Genomic DNA, 18,963 nt, shown 5'->3' on the forward strand with positions numbered 1-18,963 from the left:
TAAAAATTAAAACATGATATTTATTCAGTATGCACAATTTAGAACAATTATGAAGATTTAAGGTAATCAATCCATCAGTAGAAGGCAAGAGATATGCACAACTAAGTAATCTAACCAAGCCATATAATAAATTTTTCCCATCCCTAAATCCATCCCCAATTCTCAGCTTTCTCTACTGCAAGGTATTCAGATAAGGACTAAATGTTTCTTCAACAGGAAAGTTTTCTTCTGGAGGACTCAGTCTTTTCCCAGAATGAGATTCCTGGGGAAATTAGAATTTCATGGGGTCCACTGTTACACTAGTTGTTAGCCAATGGTAAAGATGTAAATGTCTCTTTAGAATATCCTTATTCCCATCAGGTAGGCAAGTTCCCAGAATGACAGGGTGAGGACTGAAGAGCTTTAAGGTCCATGTGAAGACCTTTCATCAAGTGGGAGTCTGCAAGGTGCTGTCACTGACAGCTACATGTAGTTGCCAAAAAAAAAAAAAAGGAAAGAGTGGAAGACTTGGAGGGCACAGACCAACCATACCCATGAAGTTTTACACCTACATGAGGTATTTCTTGTTATTGAAGCGAAGTGTAAAATCTAAAAGGGTTACCTTATTGTTTAAATTCATAGGGCTTCTGTCCAGAGCTTACAGGTGCAAACAAAATAAAGAGGGACATCATAATGCTTGAACAGACTGTTGACACTTGTCAGATTTTTTTTCTCCAGAATAAATAATCTTGTGTAACTGAACATAAGTATGTTGGCTAAAGATCTTACCAAATCCTTTATAGTCAGATCTGCTTTGGTATGAGTTCTTTCAGGTTCTGAAAGACTAGTATGATATGCAAAGACTTTAACAGATTGATTATACATTAAAGGTTTTCCTCTTGTAAGAAGACTACCATGAAGTGCCAAGACTTTACCACACTGACTACATGTTTAGGGATTTTCTCCAGTATGATTTTTTCTCATGACTTCGAAGACTACTGTTACATGCAAAGGCTTAACCACATTGCTTGATTTCATAGGATTTCCTCCAGTATGTGTTCTTTTATGTATTTGAAGGCTACTGTGATGTGCAAAGGCTTTACTACATTGAGTACATTCATAGGGTTTCTCTCCAGTATGTGTTCTTTCATGTATTCGGAGATAATTGTGATGTGCAAAGGCTTTATCACATTGATTACATGTATATGGTTTCTCTCCAGTGTGTGTTTTTTTATGTATTTGGAGACTAGTGTGACGTGCAAAGGCTTTACCACATTCAGTACATTCATAGGGTTTCTCTCCAGTATGTGTTCTTCTATGTATTTGGAGATAACTATGATATGCAAAGGTTTTACCACATTCAGTGCATTCATAAGGTTTCTCTCCAGAATGTGTTCTTTTATGCATTCGGAGATAACTGTTATGTGCAAAGGCTTTACCACATTGATTGCATTTGCAGGTTTTCTCTGCAGAATGTGTTCTTTTATGCATCCGTAGATGCCTGTTATGGGCAAAGGTTTTACCACATTGAGTGCATTCATAGGGTTTCTCTCCAGGATGAATTCTTTCTTGATGCTGAAGACTATAGAAATGTGCACAGGCTTCATCATATTGAAGACATTCATAGGGTTTTTCTCCAGTATGAATTCTTTCATGCCTTTGAAGATGACTATGACGTGCAAAGGCTTCACCACATTCATTACATTTGTAGGGTTTCTCTCCTGTATGTGTTCTTTTATGTACTCGGAGACTATTGTGTTGTGAAAAGGCTTTACCACATTGATAACATACATAGGGTTTCTCTCCAGTATGTGTTCTTATATGTATTTGGAGACTAGTGGGTTGTGAAAAGGCTTTATCACATTGATTACATCTGTAGGGTTTCTCTCCAGTATGTGTTATTTTATGCCTTCGGAGGCTACTAAGATGTGCAAAGGTTTTACCACACTGCTTACATTCACAGGGCTTCTCTCCAGTATGTGTTCTTTTATGTATTCGGAGATAACTATGATGTGCAAAAGCTTTACCACACTGACTACATTGATTGCGTTTCTCTCCAGCAGGAATTATTTCATGACTTTGAAGATGACTGTCATATGCAAAGGCTTTACCACTTTGAGTATATCCACAGGATTTCACTCCGGTATGATTTCTTTCATGCCTGCAAAGATAATTGACACATGTAAAAACTTTACCAAATACATTATATTCATTTTTACCTGAATGAATTAATTTTACAATTTGGTCTAATTGTAAAGATGAATCAGATCTTAAAGTTTTATCACTTTGTTTACACTCACAGTATTCTCCTTCATTAAGGGTTGTTTTGTGTCTTTGAAGATACTTGTGATGGCAAAGAGCCTTTCTCACATGTCTCACATTTATAGCATAATTTATGTGAGTTTTTTCACATAGTTTTTCACATAGTTGAAGGGAACTGGAAAAACTCAGAACTCTATCACACTGATTGCATTCATACATTTTCCAATAATTCATATTTGCATAGTGAATCAGAACAAATGGAAGAATTTCTACATTTCTACTACTTATAGGGCTTTTCTACAGTGTTAAGTTTGTTAATGTATTCCCAATGAAGTTGGAAAAATCAATGAATTGCAAACTTGTATCACATTCAACAAGTCTACTTAAAGGGGGACTACAACATACTATTCTGGGGCAGAGAGAAAGGTATATTGCTTCTTTCCATATTCACATGGCTTGTATTCAGAGAAAAATATGAAACACCTAATAAAGGAAGAATAACTAATAAAAGGTTTCCACAGTGCATTCATACCATTTGTCTTTTGGTTCCTCAGAGACCTGTGGTATAGAGGTTGAGGTTTCTCCCCAACAATCTTCTTGATTCTCATAAACTGCCCCTCTCATTAAACTTAGTAAGGTTCCCAACAAGTATTTGAGTAACACCAGCTTTACCATGGACTGTTTGCTTAGTAGAAGAGTTTGGACATATACTTATCACCTGTTCACCATGTGTAACTTTTGGAATATCTGAGTGGTATGAAATTACATAGATTGGCACTTTACAGCACAGCTGTCATGGGGCTATGATTCAAAAGGCGATATCTGTTGAGGCATTTGTTTTCTTGTCTTCTTTCATATAAGAATGCCTTGCAAACACAAATCAGCTCCCTAACATTGAGGTACATAGTTTTGTGAGAATTTAATAATCACCACTACACTTTAAGGTTGTGCTTATTTCCACTATTACTTTGCCTTAAAACTTCCAGTTCCCATTAAAATTTCTTAAGAGCCACAATTTGTATCCAATTGCACATCAAAATTACCTTCCATGTCTTCTAGAACTTTGACAATGTTCTTCATTATTATTGTCTTCCCAACTGTAGCCTAAAATATAGGACCAGAAAATGTATGATATATTATTAGAAATTATGTATAATTTAAGTTATTATCTTCAGTGAACCTTAGAACTCTGCCTGATTTATTTACCTCATTCTTCCTCTTTCTCAATCAAAATTACAAAAGAGCATTAATAACAAAGAAGCAGTTGCCCCCTTATTTTAAAAAGTGAAGTAAAATTCAGTCTTACCTATAGTAGTGAGGTTCCTGTAGGTCTCTAGCATCACATCTTTGTAGAGATTCTTTTGGGAGAGATCCAGCAAAGCCCACTCTTCTTGAGTGAAGTCGACATGTACATCATCATAGGTCACTGCATTCTAAAATATCCCATACATGTGTATAACAGAAAGCATGATACGAACAGCATTGTAAATGCATACTTGTTTGACAATATATTCATGTAATTCGGGTGCTTCCCATACTTATTCATTCCCTAACACAGAATTTTGACTGTAATCACCAAGTCACTTTAGAAGGAAACTAATGTAAGAGTGAGAACCCTCAAGGGCTAAGTAATATCTCCCAAGGAGACATTATAGATTGGAGCCCTTATGGCTTCCCTCAAGGAAAATATTCTCACTCAGAATTAAGATAACACAGTTATAGCTCAAATGGAACTGTAGAAATTCTTTCTATTGTTAATGAACCTCTCCAATAGCATGGAGTTGGAATGTCAAGTTCTCTCTGCAATTTGACAACTCAGTTCAGATTAACTTATGGAAATTAGCAAGTTCCTTCCACCCTATTAAAGCATGGAAAGAAGAGTTAAAACAATAAGGAAGATAAGTGTACTTTGTCTTTTGGATTAAATCAAAGTCAGCTCTTTTTTTTTTTTTTTGGTTTTTCGAGACAGGGTTCCTCTGTGTAGCTTTGGAGCCTGTCCTGGAATTCACTCTGTAGCCCAGGCTGGTCTCCAACTCACAGAGATCCACCTGCCTCTGCCTCCCGAGTGCTGGGATTAAAGGTGTGCACCACCACCGCCCAGCTCAGTTTATTATTTATTCATGCCATGATCATACAGTGACCCCTGAATATATCCCAGACCCTTTGCTTGGTGCTAGAATTACCAGTAGGCAGGATAGTCCCCTGCCCTCTGACTGATGTAGTCTCCCCAAAAGGGAAAGCACTTTGGGGAAACACAATGCCCTCAGATGTTCTTGCATTCAGGTGCCAGCCTATATTTGCCTGGAGTTTCCAGCAGCCAGGGGTTCTGCCATAGCTTCTAAGCTCCTCAGATGCCTTTGTGTTGAAGGCTTGGTCCTCAACCTTAGGTCCTGTCAGGAAGCTGTGAGGCCTCCAGCATGGCTGGCTCTGTATCCCATTACATGTTGCTCCTTGGATGGCCCCCTGGTGTCTCTCTCAAAGTCAGCTCTTTATAGCATGTGTACCACTACCTTATTTACCACTGAAGGGGCCCATACAATGGCACCCTAATAATTATAGCATCACTTGTGAATGCTATACTATCCATACTTGTGTTAATTCTAGTATGTCTTTAAATGTAACCTCTGAAGTTTATACAGTCTTAGAGCAAGGCCAGCAGCCTGAACACCAGTGAAGTTGTCAAGGCCATGGCAAGGCTCACCTGTGATGATCCTAGTGCAGAAGCTTGCTGAAAGAATATTAAGAAGAACTCGTCGAATGATCAGACTGGTCATTGCTATACTTATGGGAATTGTTGCATTGGCTGTTACTGCTACAACAGCAGGACTGGCACTTCATAAAGAAATTCAAATGGCTGAGTTTGCAATCCAATAACTCAAAAGACTCAGGCAGTATTGATGTCATGAATACATGCTATCTTGGGAAACAGAATGATGCCCTCTGCCAAATTTCAAAATTCAAGATGTGGATAAAGATCACCACAGCAGAATATGCTTGACATGTATAAAAACTATCATTTCAGGCCCATCAGCAAATAATCTGAAAACAAAAAAGAGCCAGGAGTGTTAGCCCACTTTTGATCCCAGCACTTGGAAGCCAGAGTAAGGTGGTTCCCCAAGTTGGAGGCAAGTATGACCTACACTCAGGACAACCAGGGCTACACTGAGAAACCTTGTCTTCAGCTGGGCAGTGGTGGCACATGCCTTTAATCCCAGGACTTAGGAGGCAGAGGCAGGAGGATTTCTGTGAGCTCGAGGTCAGCCTGGTCTACAGAGGGAGTTCCAGGACAGGCTCCAAAGTTACACAGAGAAATTCTGCCTTGAAAACAACAACAACAACAAAAAACCAAAAAATAAAAAAAAAAAAGAAACCTTGTCTTCACAAACAAACAAACATATAAAAACATCAGGGCAGCAAAATGGTTTAGCACTGAATAGCAATGGCTTCTAATGTATCCTTTGTGATTTAGGGATAGAGTCTAAAATGGTGGTAATCAAGACCCAGCCATACCACTCTTGGGCATATATCCAAGGAATGCTCAATCATACTACAAAGATACATGCTCAATTATGTTCATAACAGCACTATTCATAATAGCCAGAACCTGGAAACAACCTAGATGCCCGTCAACTGAAGAATGGATTAAGAAAATGTGGTACATATACACAATGGAGTACTACTCAGCAGAGAAAAACAATGACAGCATGAAATTTGCAGGCAAATGGATAGAGCTAGAAAATACCATCCTGAGTGAGGTAACCCAAACCCAGAAGGACAAACATGGTATGTACTCACTCATAAGTGGATACTAGATATAAAGCAAAGAACAATCAGACTGCAACCCACAGAACCAGGGAGGCTACAGAGCAGGGGGGACCCTAGGATGACTGTGGCTTATAATAAGTTGATTTTACTCAATCACTGGGCAAGCCTCAGTGAAACATTTCACTATTAGGAAAAGAATTTGACTGGGGGGCGGTGGCACACACCTTTAATCCCAGCACTGGGGATGCAGAGCCAGGCAGATCTCTGTGAGTTCAAGGCCAGCCTGGTCTACAGAGCAAGATCCAGGAAAGGCGCAAAGCTACACAGAGAAACCTGTCTTGGGAAAAAAAAAGAAAAAGAATTTGCACTGTATCAAGCTGATAATAGAAAAATAAATAAAAATAAAAAAAAAAAGAACTGCTTTAGCTGTATCTTAAAATTTGTAGTAGGTTTTGCTTTCATTTTCATTTGACTCAAGGACCTTTTTAATTTCCTCCCAGATTTCCTTAGTGACCTTACTGGTCATCCAAGCATAAATTTGTTCAGTCTTTATGTTTGTATGGTTTTTGTAGATCTTCTTCCAGTGACTTCTAGTTTTATTGTACTATGATCTGACAAAATACAAAAAAATTATTTCTTAAAAAAATAAAAAATAAAAATAAATAAATAAAATGGTGGTAAAGACATGACAAAATAAGAAGGAAGTTGGCTGATCAGTTTCAACCACAACATAGGAGACACAAAGAACAGGAAATGGGTTGAAGCTATAGACATTCAAATCCCATCCCAAATGAGGAATTTCATCCAGAAAGTCTCCTCCTACAAAGGTTTCCATAAGTAATCCCAAAGAAAGTCACCAAGAGGAGACAAGTGTTCAAATACATCATCCCTACTCGGAGGTTTTTCAGTCAATCAACTACATTCTGACCCAGGTCAGACTTATGGTCATCTCCCCAAGCTTATGGTCATCATTCTGACCAGACTTGTGGTCATCCCATGATGAAAATGCATTTAGTCTAACTTCAATGATTCTCATAGTCTGCAACAGTCCCTATACTATTCCAATGCCCAAAGTCTCTTCTGATACTCAATGCAATCTCTTGACTTTGACATCTTGTAAAATCAGAAAACAAGTTACACCTTTCCAATATATAGAATACCCATTCCCATTCCAAAATATAGGAATGGGGACATAGTGAGGGAAGATTGGGCCAAGGAAAGACTGAAACCCATCAGGGCAAATACCAAATCCTGTACCTTTGTGTGAGAAACAGGGGGCTTCAGTAACAAAGGGCTCAGTTGGCCCTATCTCTGCAATCTTTCATACATTTCTCTCTTTGGTTACTTCTACTCCCTATATGCAGCTCTCTGTGGCAGATGTCTCATAGCTTAGGAATCTCAACATCTTGTGGTCTTCATCCTCCTATCTTCATACAATGAACTCTAACAGTCTATTCATTGGGACTCTGTCTTTGCCAAACACATGCCTGCAACAGTGCTGAACTGAAACTACTGAATAAGAATCGATGACCTTAACTTTTTCGTCTTTCTTGCTTCTACAACAAGCACAACATGGGAGATCCTGCCAAGTTTGGCTTCTAAATTAGGATGGACCCTACTATACTTAGACCACAGTTGCAACAGGTTCTGTATGAAGTTGCTTCCTGGGACTAGGAATCACTTTGCCTACTCCATCCATTAATTAAAGGCTTAGCAGGATGGATTGTTACCTTTAGGATACCTTGCTAGGCTTCCACTGTAGAGCAAGGGGCTTCCTGCCTCTGTTTCAGCCTGTGACTGCCATCTGAAACTACCTAGAGCTACTTTTCTCTACAATCCACAGATTATTCATTTATTTCTGCCCCACTTGCTCCTTTTTTGCACTGTAGTCATGAATGAGTCACCATTAATAACCATCCAACAGACTCAATATTCCATCTAAGAAATCAGCCCATTATTATTTTTTAATTCTGCCTTACTCAATTTCACATGACATGAACAGAGTAAGAAAGATTTGAAGCCAAATTATTACAGAATGATCCCTAGTTTAATTTTTTTTTTAATTTATTTATTACACATACAGTCTGTCTGTATACCAGAAGAGGGCACCAGATCTCATTACAGATGGCTGTGAGGCACCATGTGGTGGCTGGGAATTGAACTCAGGACCTCTGGAAGAGCAGCCAATGCTCTTAACCTCTGAGCCATCTCTCCAGCCCCCCTAGTTTAATTTTTTATGGACTCTATTTCCCACTAAAACTGTATGACCTTGAGCCCCTCCGTGTGCATTACTCTCAACATTCCCATCTCCCTGGTCCTACAAGAACAGTCAGTTAAACTCTATGCACAACTTTCTATGCCTTTTGCCATCTAAAGTCCTGGTATCTCCACATTCCTCCAAAAGACAACATTCCAGGTTCTGCCCAGCAACATAACCATTTTTGTTGTGCCATCTTTTATTCTAACTTGCTTCTCTGCTTCTGTGATTTAAATCCTCTAACCAAAAGCATCTCTGGTAATGAATGGGTTTATTTGGCTGATTCTGCCAGATCATATGCCATTGTGGAAGATTAGAATAGAAAATCAAGCTAGATGATGAAGGGGGAAACCACTGGCAAACATTGTTTCCTCTCTGCCTTGGTCAGTGTCCCATCCTCAGCTAGCTCTCTTATCCAGCACAGGCCCACTTGCTTAGTGATATTGCTACCCTCAGTGGAAGAGCCTCCCCCCACATCCATCAATCAACACAATCTCTCACAGACATAGTAACCAATCATTTTGATGGGGGCACACCCTCAAGTGAGGCTCACTCAGATCACTACAGAACCTGAAATGTTGACAACTGAACCTAATTAGGACACATAACAATAATATATGAGACAGTTTTAAAAACTCAAAACCAATATGTTGACCATATCATTAAAGTAGCAAAAACCCAAACTTTGATGATTCCAACACCTAGAAAAATAGATGTGCCAAGAAATGAGGAGAGAAGAGCCTTCAGCATCAAGAAGAAAAAACTAAAACTGTTTCTCCATAGAAAGTCCCCAAACCAACAAAAACTCAAGGAACTCATAACGTAATATAATTAATTTTCTGAATACAAAAATTGGTGAGGGTCCATCAAATATTTTCCAGAAAAATTCAATATAATTAGACTATAATTAATAAACTCACACATATAGATGTCACCAATGATAAAAGGAAAAACAAAGACAGACCTACAAGTTTAACATGGTCTCTTAAACAAGAAATACAAGATTCTAACAAAAATCAAAGTCAAAAAATCACTGGCCAGCATCCACCCTGTGCAATCAGGAGGGCTGTCCCACCAAAACTGGAGAGATTCACATGAAGCCTTCTGGTGTTTCAACATTGGAGAAAATAGTTTTGACTACTAAAAGTATCTCATTCCCTTATGATAAAACCTGGGTGTCTGTTACATCATTTGGGAACTATTTTGTTTCCTATCTTTGAAGACTGAATGTAAGGCTGCACCAGAATGAGGAAATGTAAACTTTTAAAAACCAAATGCAAGACAACAGATTTTTAAAGAAACAATGTATGATTTGTATTATACACCTAAAGCAATTGTCATAAGCACTTTTGAAAACAAGTCTATCATCATCTTTATGTGTATGTTTGAATGTGCAAAAAAGAATGTCTTCCATGTGTGTACAGGTGCCACATCAGAAGAGGGTGTAAGATACCCTGGATCTGGAGTAACAAGTGGTTATGAGCCTCCCAACTTGGGTATTGGTATCTGAACTGATATCAACTCAGGTCAACCCCAAGAATAATACTTGCTAAGTAACCTGCCCAGCCCACATAGTACTTTTTATCCAATAAACAAAGTCTTTCACGGTTTTAACAAAAACAAAAACCCAAATAAAGAAGTATGTAAACAAGCCCTATGAATCTGATGCCTCAGTATTAAGATGTTGGGTATGGGACCAAGTAGGCAGTCCATGGGCATTCACCACTCTCCATTACCAGAGACCCAATATTCAGGGTTGCCACTAGCATTGCAACACAACACCAGCTGAGGCTACCCCTATCCCCTGTCCATGCATCTATAGATCCCATAGACCATCCCTACCTGCCCTTCCCTTTCTGCCCCATCTCTGTGTTCCAGCTCCCAGCTTGGGCAGACACCCTTTGCTCAACCACAGGCCATGCCTGCCAGAAGACTAGGTAGGCTGTCTAAAGATCTACCCCACTGTTTGTTACCATAGACCCAATTCTCACAGTTGCCCTCAGCACTGGAACAGAATACCAGGGGTACCTTCCTCTCACTCTGTCCACACCACCTGTGGATCCCTCAGACCATCCTCATTTGCCTCATCTCTGTGTCCCAGTATCCAACTCAGGCAACCACCCCCTGATCAGCAATATGCCATGCCTGCCAGAAGACCAAGTAGGTTGTCTGAAGATCTACCACACTGTTACCCCAGACACAGTTTTCACAGCTGCCCCTAGCACAGTAATAGAACATTAAAGGCAGCTTCCCCTTCCCCCCTCCATACCTCCTGTGGATCCCTAAGATGCTCTTCCCCCAGCCTCCAACAGCAGCAAGCATTTCCCCATGAACACACCAGCCAAGCAGGCCAGTAAAAAAGACAACACTCAGCACAAATACTCTGAAAATCCAGAGAGAAAGCAAAAATCTAGGAACAAAACTCCAACCCAACCAAGACAAACCCAGAATTCAGCATCTAGACTTATAATCAACCCAAACCTAGATGCCTAGATGTCAGCTTATGAACATAATCAATAACAGTCAGGGCATTATGTCACCAATGAGCCCTACTATCCTACCACAGCAGGTCTTGAATATTACAACATAGCTGAGGCACAAGAAAAAGACCTTAGGGTTGGGGATTTAGCTCAGTGGTAGAACGACTGCCTAGCAAGTGCAAGGCCCTGGGTTCGGTAAATAAATTAAAAAAAAAAAAAGACCTTAAAACCAACTATATGGTGATTGAAGTGGAAATAAATGCCTTAAGGAAAACACAAGCAATTAGAGGAAATCAACAAATCCCTCAAAGAAAGCCAAGAAAACACAACCAACTGGAGGAAACCAATAAATACCTTAAATAAAGCCAAGAAAACACACAAGTGAAAGAAACAAAAGTGTAAAAGACCTGAAAATGGAAATAGAAGCAATAAAGAAAACACAAACTGAAAGAGTCTTGGAAATAAAAAATTTAGGACTGCAAAGAGGAATTGCAGAGGCGAGCATCACCAACAGAACACAGAGATGGAAGAGAGAATCTCAAGCATTGAAGATACAAGAGAAGAAATTGATACGTCAGTCAAAGAAAACATTAAATCTAAAATTATCATACACAAAATATCCAAGAAATATGGCAAACTATGAAAAGACTACCAGGGGAAGAATACAAACTCAAAGGTCCAGAAAATATTTTCAACAAAATCATAGAAGAAAATTTTCCTAACCTAAAGGAGGTACCTATCAAGGTACGAGAAGCATATAAAACACCAAATAGATTGGACCAGAAAAGAAAGTCTTCTTGCCATATAATAACCAAAATACTTAACACAGAGAACAAAGAAAGATTAAAGCTACAAAGGAAAAAGATCAAGTAACATACAAAGGCAGACCTATGAGAATTACACCTGACTTCTCAATGGAGACTCTAAAAGCCAGAAGGGTGTAGGATACAAGTCTTGGAGACTCTAAGAAATCACAGATCCTAGTCCAGATTACCATATCCAGAAAAATTTCATTCACCATTAATGAAAAAAATAAGATATTCCATGATAAAGTCAAATTTAAACAATATCTGTCTATAATGCAGCCCTACTGAAGGTGCTAGAAGGAAAAATCCAACCCAAGGAGGTTAACCACACACATGAAAACACAGGAAATAATCTCATATCACCAAAATGAAAAGGGTAGCACACACAAACACAAACAAACACTCACATACATACACACTAACAACAACAACACAGGAATTAACAATCATTGTTGATTGATATCTTTCAATAGCAATGGCCTCAGTTCCCAAATAAAAGATGCAGATTATCAGAATGAATGCAAAAACAGGGTCCATCTTTCTACTGCATATAAGAAACACACTTCAACATCAAGGATAGACATTACCATAAGATAAGGGCTAGAAAAAGATATTCCAAGCAAAAGGACCCGAGAAGCATGCAGGTACAGTCATTTTAATATCTAACAAAATAGAATTCAAACAAAAATTAATCAAAAGAGATGGGAAAGGACACTACATGTTCATTAATGGGAAAATCAACCAAGATGACATTTCAAATCTTAACATCTATGCCACAAACACAAGGTCACCCACCACCTTTGTAAAAGAAACACTTCTGCAGCTTAAATCACACATTGACCCTCACACACTAATAGTGAGAGACTTCAATACCCACTCTCAACAATGAACAGGTCCTTCAGACAAAAAACAGAGAAATGTTGGAGCTAACTGACATTAGAAACCAAATGAAAACTAAATGATATTTAGAGAACATTCCACTCAAATATAAAAAAAAATGTATATTCTTCTTAGCACCTCAGAAAACTTTCCCCAAAATTGATGACAAACACACACAATGCAAGTCTCAACAGATAAGAAAAAAACTGAAATAATCAATTGCATTCCTATCAGAACACCATGGATTAAAACTAGACATAAACAACAGCAGAAACAACAGAAAGCTTACAAACTCTTGGAAACTAAACAACTCTCTACTGAATGACTACAGGGTCAACAGTAATAAAGAAATTAAAGTCTTTCTAGAATTCAATGATAATGAATACACAACATACCCAAATTTTGGGGACACAATGAAAATGGTGTGAAGAGGAAAGTTCATATCATTAATTGCCTACATTAAAGAAAATGGTAGAAATCTCATACTAGCAACTTAACAGCACACCTGAAAGCTCTGCAACAAAAAGAAGTAATATTGATAAATATTTCATACATTTCATACAGGACAACTGAAGAAAGAGAGACACCTGAGGATGTAATGAAGCCTTAAAGGAACAGGGAGGTCAGACTCAGTGGACTGAACCCAAAGCAGCCTTGCAGAAGCATTTTTATTGATTTTTATTGATACAAAGGGTATTTTTTAGCAAGTCAGTCTTCACAAATCAGAACCTTTGATCTAATCTAAGAGTTGTCTGAATACATTACCCAAGCAATTCTCTGCCATTATAAGACTTCTTGGTTTGCCAGAAATGTCTTGTGAATGAAGTCATGCAAAGGCTTTAAAGCTCCTACTGGAAAAACAACTCAATAAATCTCAGATAACAATCACTGATTATTTACAAAACATTACTGCAGAGCCATCACTCTAGAGTTTCCACCAGGTACAAACAATGGCTCTACTAAATTTCGCACTACAAAGTAAGCTTAACAGAAAGGAGTAGACAGCAAAAAACTATCCAATTGAGGGTTAAAGTCAACAAAATAGAAACAAAGAGAACACTGCAAAGAATCAGTGTAACTCAGAGTTGGTTCTTTGAGAAAAATCAACAAGATAGACAAACCCTTATCTAAACTAAGAGACAGAGAGAAAATATCCAAATTAATAAGATTAGAAATGAACAATGGATACAACAAGAGGCACCAAGGAAATCCAAAGAATCATAAGGGCATACTTAAAAACCTGTAGTCTACCAAATTGGAAAATATAAAAGAAATGAATAATTTTGTGATAGGTACCATTAACTAAAGTTCAATCAAGATCAGATAAACAATTTAAACTGACCTATAACCCCTAATGGAATAGAAGTCACATGTCTCCCAACCATAAAAGTTGAGGACCAGAAGGTTTTAGCACAGAATTCTACTAGACTTTCAAAGAAGAGTTAATGAAAATAAAAGTTTATTTTCACTCTTTTTGTTTTGTTTTATTTTTGTTTTGTTTTTTGTTTTTTCGAGACAGGTTTTCTCTGTGTAGTTTTGGTGCCTGTCCTGGATCTTGCTCTGTAGACCAGGCTGGCCTCGAACTCACAAAGATCCGCCTGCCTCTGCCTCCCAGTGCTGGGATTAAAGGCGTGCGCCACCACCGCCCGGCTTATTTTCACTCTTTTCTCAATTAAATCATACATGCCAGTAATCCCCATATTATTCCACAAACAAGAAACAGAAGGAACATTACCCAATTCATTTTATGAAGGTACAATTACCCAGATACCCAAACCAAATAAAAACTCAACAAAGAGAATTACATACCATTTTCCCTCATAAACATTGATGCAAAAATATTCAGTAAAATACTTGCAAACAGAATACAGGAACACATCAAAAAAATCATCCACAGTGATCAAGTAGGCTTCACCCCAAAAATGCAGAGATGGTTCAACATATGAAAATCAGTAAATGTTATCCACCTGCCTTCTATCAATTTATTCATAAAATTTTTCACACAAAACTGAATGTGGAACGCAATATTCAGAACTCCTAGAAACTAGACCTTCAGTTTTCCAATCTGTCTTCCCCTGAACATTAACAGTAATACTTGTGTGTGGACACTGGACAGTGCTATACAAATATTACCAGTTCCCATGGCTAGGGCTGTAGAGCCTCCCCCACCCCAAGGGAATCCACATTTAGGGAGGCTCAGAGGCTAAGGGCCACTGTCCAGGCTACCACATGGACAAACAGAACCACAGAGTGGCTCACAATTCATTCTACTCCAAGAAGCTTGAACTTGGATAGTTCAGTCAATCTGCTTGCTATTCCTGGTGTGGAGTCAGTGGCCCCCACACTCACCATAGCATGGTTTGTGGTCTCCCTCACATTTCCCTAGAGCAGAACCAGAGAGAATCGTGGAAAGAATCTGCATGCTACCTATCACTAGAGCTCCTGATTGCTAAGCCTTCTCAGAGTTCCTCAATAGCTAGGGCCACCCAGTTGGGCCTCGGGACAGTAGCAGCTCCCCCACGGGGTGAGCAGAAATCAAATGACTCTGACATCACAGGCCCTCTCAGCTCTACCCTTCCATCCCAGAAGACAGGGCCCTAGTCTGGGAAATTTGTAGTTTAGCAGAATTGTCCATTCTCCCAGAACACTTTCTATTCTTTTTCCAATGTACAGGGTCCTTTATGTGCACATTCCATTACACACTCAATGTCCAGTGTAGTCAACCCATTGCTTCATATCTGGGAATTCTTACAATCAAACATAGGTCACATTCAAACAGTAACTGTTGTTAAAGCAAAAAGAGGCCATGGACTGAAAAACAATAGTCTATGGGAGGTCGTGGAGGCAGAAAAGATATGGTGGAAATGATGTAATTATAATTATACCAAAAAAATGATAAAAAGTTGAAGCCTGGTGGTAGTGGCGCACGCCTTTAATCCCAGCACTCAGGAGGCAAAGGCAGGCGGATCTCTGTGAGTTTGAGACCAGCCTGGTCTACAGAGCAAGATCCAGGACAGGCACCAAAACTACACAGAGAAAATCTGTCTCGAGAAAAAAAAAAAGAAATTACACACACACAAAAAAAAAATGATAAAAAGTTAAAAACAGGCTTTATGGCCATGTGCTCCAGAGACTAGGGACTTATATAAAAGCACAAAAAGTATTACTCATGCCATTTCTCTTGGACTGTACATCTTAAACTGGAAAATACAGTCAAGTTAGGCAGGGCCACACCATTTTACCCAGATCTTCTATTTTGCTTGAACTAGAGTAACTACTGTAATTTTGTTTCACAAGAACTTCAGTTCTGTATCCAGATTCTTGATTGACTGGTCTGTGGACGAGAGAAATGGCCAGTCAGGACATTTATCAATCATCTAAAATTGATTACCTCACTACTCACTGCTAATGTCAACTACTATCACAAGAGGAAAGCTTTCACCCTTCTTGCCCATCCCTTTCTGTGCTGTGACTACACCTGCTTTACAGTTGGTTCGTGAATGCAATTCTTACACAGGTCCCACTTCAACTGTAAGTTTCCAATAAAAGTCAGAAAGGTTGGAGGACACTCATTAGCTGGTCTATTTTTTTCCATCTCACAGACCAGTCATAGCCCAGCTTGGAAGGAGTTATAGGACTGTCTTCCCAGCCCTGGGCAGCAAAGGCAGGATTAAATGTTCAAAGCAATTCTCAGTTACATAGTGTGAGACAAGCCTGAGCTACAGGAGACATTGATTTAAACCAGTGGTTCTCAACCTTCCTAATGCTGTGACTCTTTAATACAGTTCTTCATGTTGTGATCAAGACCTAACTATAAGATTATTTTCACTGCTACTTCATAACTATAATTTTGCTACTGTTATGAATTGTAATATAAATATATCTGTGTTTTCTGGTGGTCTTGGGCAACCAAGATGTGTTTGACGCCCCCAAAGGTAGCCTCGACCCCACAGGTTGAGGACCGTTGCTCTAAACTGATAAATGAATAAAGAGCACTTTAGAAAAATAGAATGAAATTCATAATGATCGAGAAACATAGAAAAATAGAAACAAATAGAGATTAGACCAGTAATTCATTTAAAGAAAATGAAATTGGCTGGGCGGTGGTGGCCCACACCTTTAATCCCAGCACTTGGGAGGCAGAAGCAGGCAGATCTCTGTTAATTCGAGGCCAACCTGGTCTACAAAGCAAGTTCCAAGACAGCTAGGATTGTTACACAGAGAAACCCTGTCTCAAAAAAATCAAAAAAGAAAATTAAATTGATAAAATGATATCAATACCTGCCCTTTTTTGTTGTTTTTGTTTTTGTTTTTTTGAGACAGGGTTTCTCTGTGTAGCTTTGCGCCTTTCCTGGAACTCACTCTGTAGCCCAGGCTGGCCTTGAACTCACAGAGATCCACGTGCCTCCCGAGTGCTGGGATTAAAGGCATGTGCCACCACTGCCCAGCCTGACTTTTTAAAATTATAAAAATTGGAAGAACATTAGACTATCCTGACTTTGGAACAGAGTAGGCACTTCCCTGGTAGAGAGAATGCCATTAATAAGACATTGTATGACTTTGTCCCATATAAAATGTTAGCTGCTGAGTGCTGTAAGCTGACAAAGATTGACAGCCTGTGTCTCAGACCTCTGAGCTGACTCAACTGTGTCAATCAGGACTGCACATATCTACATAAGAGAGTTCCTTAACTGGAAACTGAATACTCAGTAGCTACCCTCCCTAAATTGTACACCCACCATTGCTCTCTGTGTTCATTCACATGGTAAGAATTAATTCATTGAGAGAAATTGTACAAAAAGTCACTCACCATGCCCCAGCAGGTCATTCTTTATGATGGAGACCCCCGCAGCTCACTGCCTTAAACTTCAGTCTGTGATCTAGCTATTGTCTAGTCTGTTTCCCCTTGCTGTGTGCACAGTACACTGTTTCTCCTCTTCTGGTCTGAAGGGAGAAGCCAGGCCCCAAACAAATCTTTTTCATGTTACTGCAATGGACAGTCCACTATGTGACTCAAAGTGGTCATTTTAGAACTCTGTGGGGCTACAGACCTGTAATCCAAGGATTCAGGGTGGTTAGTCAGGAGGACAGCAAGGGCAATGCCCTGTGGGGCTACAGGCATGGTTCAAGTCCACCTCAATCAACATAGGATGCCTTGACTAAAAGTCTCTTTTCAAAAAGGCTGAAGATAGAGCTGTTCTAGAATTAATACACCTTCATGGCACACCAGGACTTAATGTTGGTTGTGATCCTGTAATGGCCCCTTGAGCTGTATGTTAGAGGCCTGTTCTTTAATGGGGGAATGGGCCTTTTGGCTGGTTGTAAATCAGGGTTGTCTAAGTCGTGGGAATTGTAGTTTAAGCACTGGATAATCCTAGTGAACAAACAAACATTTACATTTTTAATCATACTGATCTCTTAACAGGCATGATTTGCATACTACTTATCTTTGGGGAATTTGGGAGGCAGTCCTCCCTTAGCTAAATTCTACTTTGTGTGACTTAATGTCTCCTAAGCATTGGTAAATCCTTATACCATCAATTCTATTATCATCAATTCTACTCTTCTACATCACAGTTTGGCAGTGGAGTGCTACTCTACACAGGAGATACTGTATACAAGCTCCAAAAAATTAACTCCAGACGGATCCTACACCTAAATGTTCAACGTTAAAAATGCAGAACTTCTGGAAGATACTAGAGAGACCAGGGCTCTCAGAGTTTGGCAGATCTGTCTTCCACAGAGACAATACGAGCACTACCGGCTCCAGCTTTACAGTGACGTCAACAACCAGGGTATTTCTAAGCACAGTCCTGCTCCCAATGCTTTGCGCAAACTCAGCCTGAGTAGTGAAGTTATTCAGAGGCTGCCTACCCGGCCCAGGGAGTTGCAAGACCACGCAAGACCGATCGCGCAGGACTGACCGGTCAGGAACACGCTGAACTCTGCATCTGCCCGCTGGCTCCCACACAGCCCCGGGAAGGACCCACCACATCGGCTCCCTCGGCTCGAGCGAGCGCTCCTCCCATGCTGGGGACAGCGTCCCCTTGCTCACCAATGGCCCGCCACACCTCCCCATCTGGAGACAGCAACCCCTCACTCACCATGGTGCAGCTTCCGGACTCCCCAGAGCTCTTCCCACAGCTTCCTACAGCGGAGCCAAAGGCGTAGCACTGAGTACAACTTCCGCCTTCCTTAGCAGGCTGCACAATTTCCGACCTACTCTTCAGAGGGGCTGAGCCAAGAGCCAGTTTTCCCGGAAGAACCCTCCCATCTTGCTGGCGGGTCCGTCAGAGGCCCTGATTGGCTAGTGAGGCCTGAGTGACAGGAGTGCTTCTCCTGGGGACCAGGAGAACTGAAGGGACACAGCACAGTGATTCCCAGCCCTGGCTTCTAAACGAAGCACAAACCTATCCCAGATTGGATGCAGATTTCTGCCAATTACAACAGCAAGTTTCTTGTTAATATAAACCAATAGGTTCAATTTTAAAAAGAAAGTGTACAAATTCAAGAGGAGGTTAATCAGACAATATAG

The 18,963-nt window shown here is 39.8% G+C and overlaps 1 protein-coding gene across 1 annotated transcript; it reads right to left on the minus strand.

Moving 5' to 3' along the window:
- Window positions 1–18,641, minus strand: LOC128119193 (zinc finger protein 431-like). Its single transcript, XM_052752450.1, has 4 exons — window positions 18,533–18,641; window positions 3,548–3,674; window positions 3,285–3,345; window positions 1–2,140 (listed from the first exon to the last, which is right to left on the minus strand). Exons 1-4 carry the CDS (start codon window positions 18,533–18,535, stop codon window positions 931–933), a joined length of 1,401 nt encoding a protein of 466 aa, XP_052608410.1. The 5' UTR covers window positions 18,536–18,641; the 3' UTR covers window positions 1–930.
- Window positions 18,642–18,963: the final 322 nt, after the last annotated feature.

This window comes from Peromyscus californicus, unplaced genomic scaffold (genome assembly GCF_007827085.1).
Source record: "Peromyscus californicus insignis strain IS unplaced genomic scaffold, ASM782708v3 Scaffold_23__1_contigs__length_62951481, whole genome shotgun sequence".
Lineage (NCBI taxonomy): Eukaryota > Metazoa > Chordata > Mammalia > Rodentia > Cricetidae > Peromyscus > Peromyscus californicus.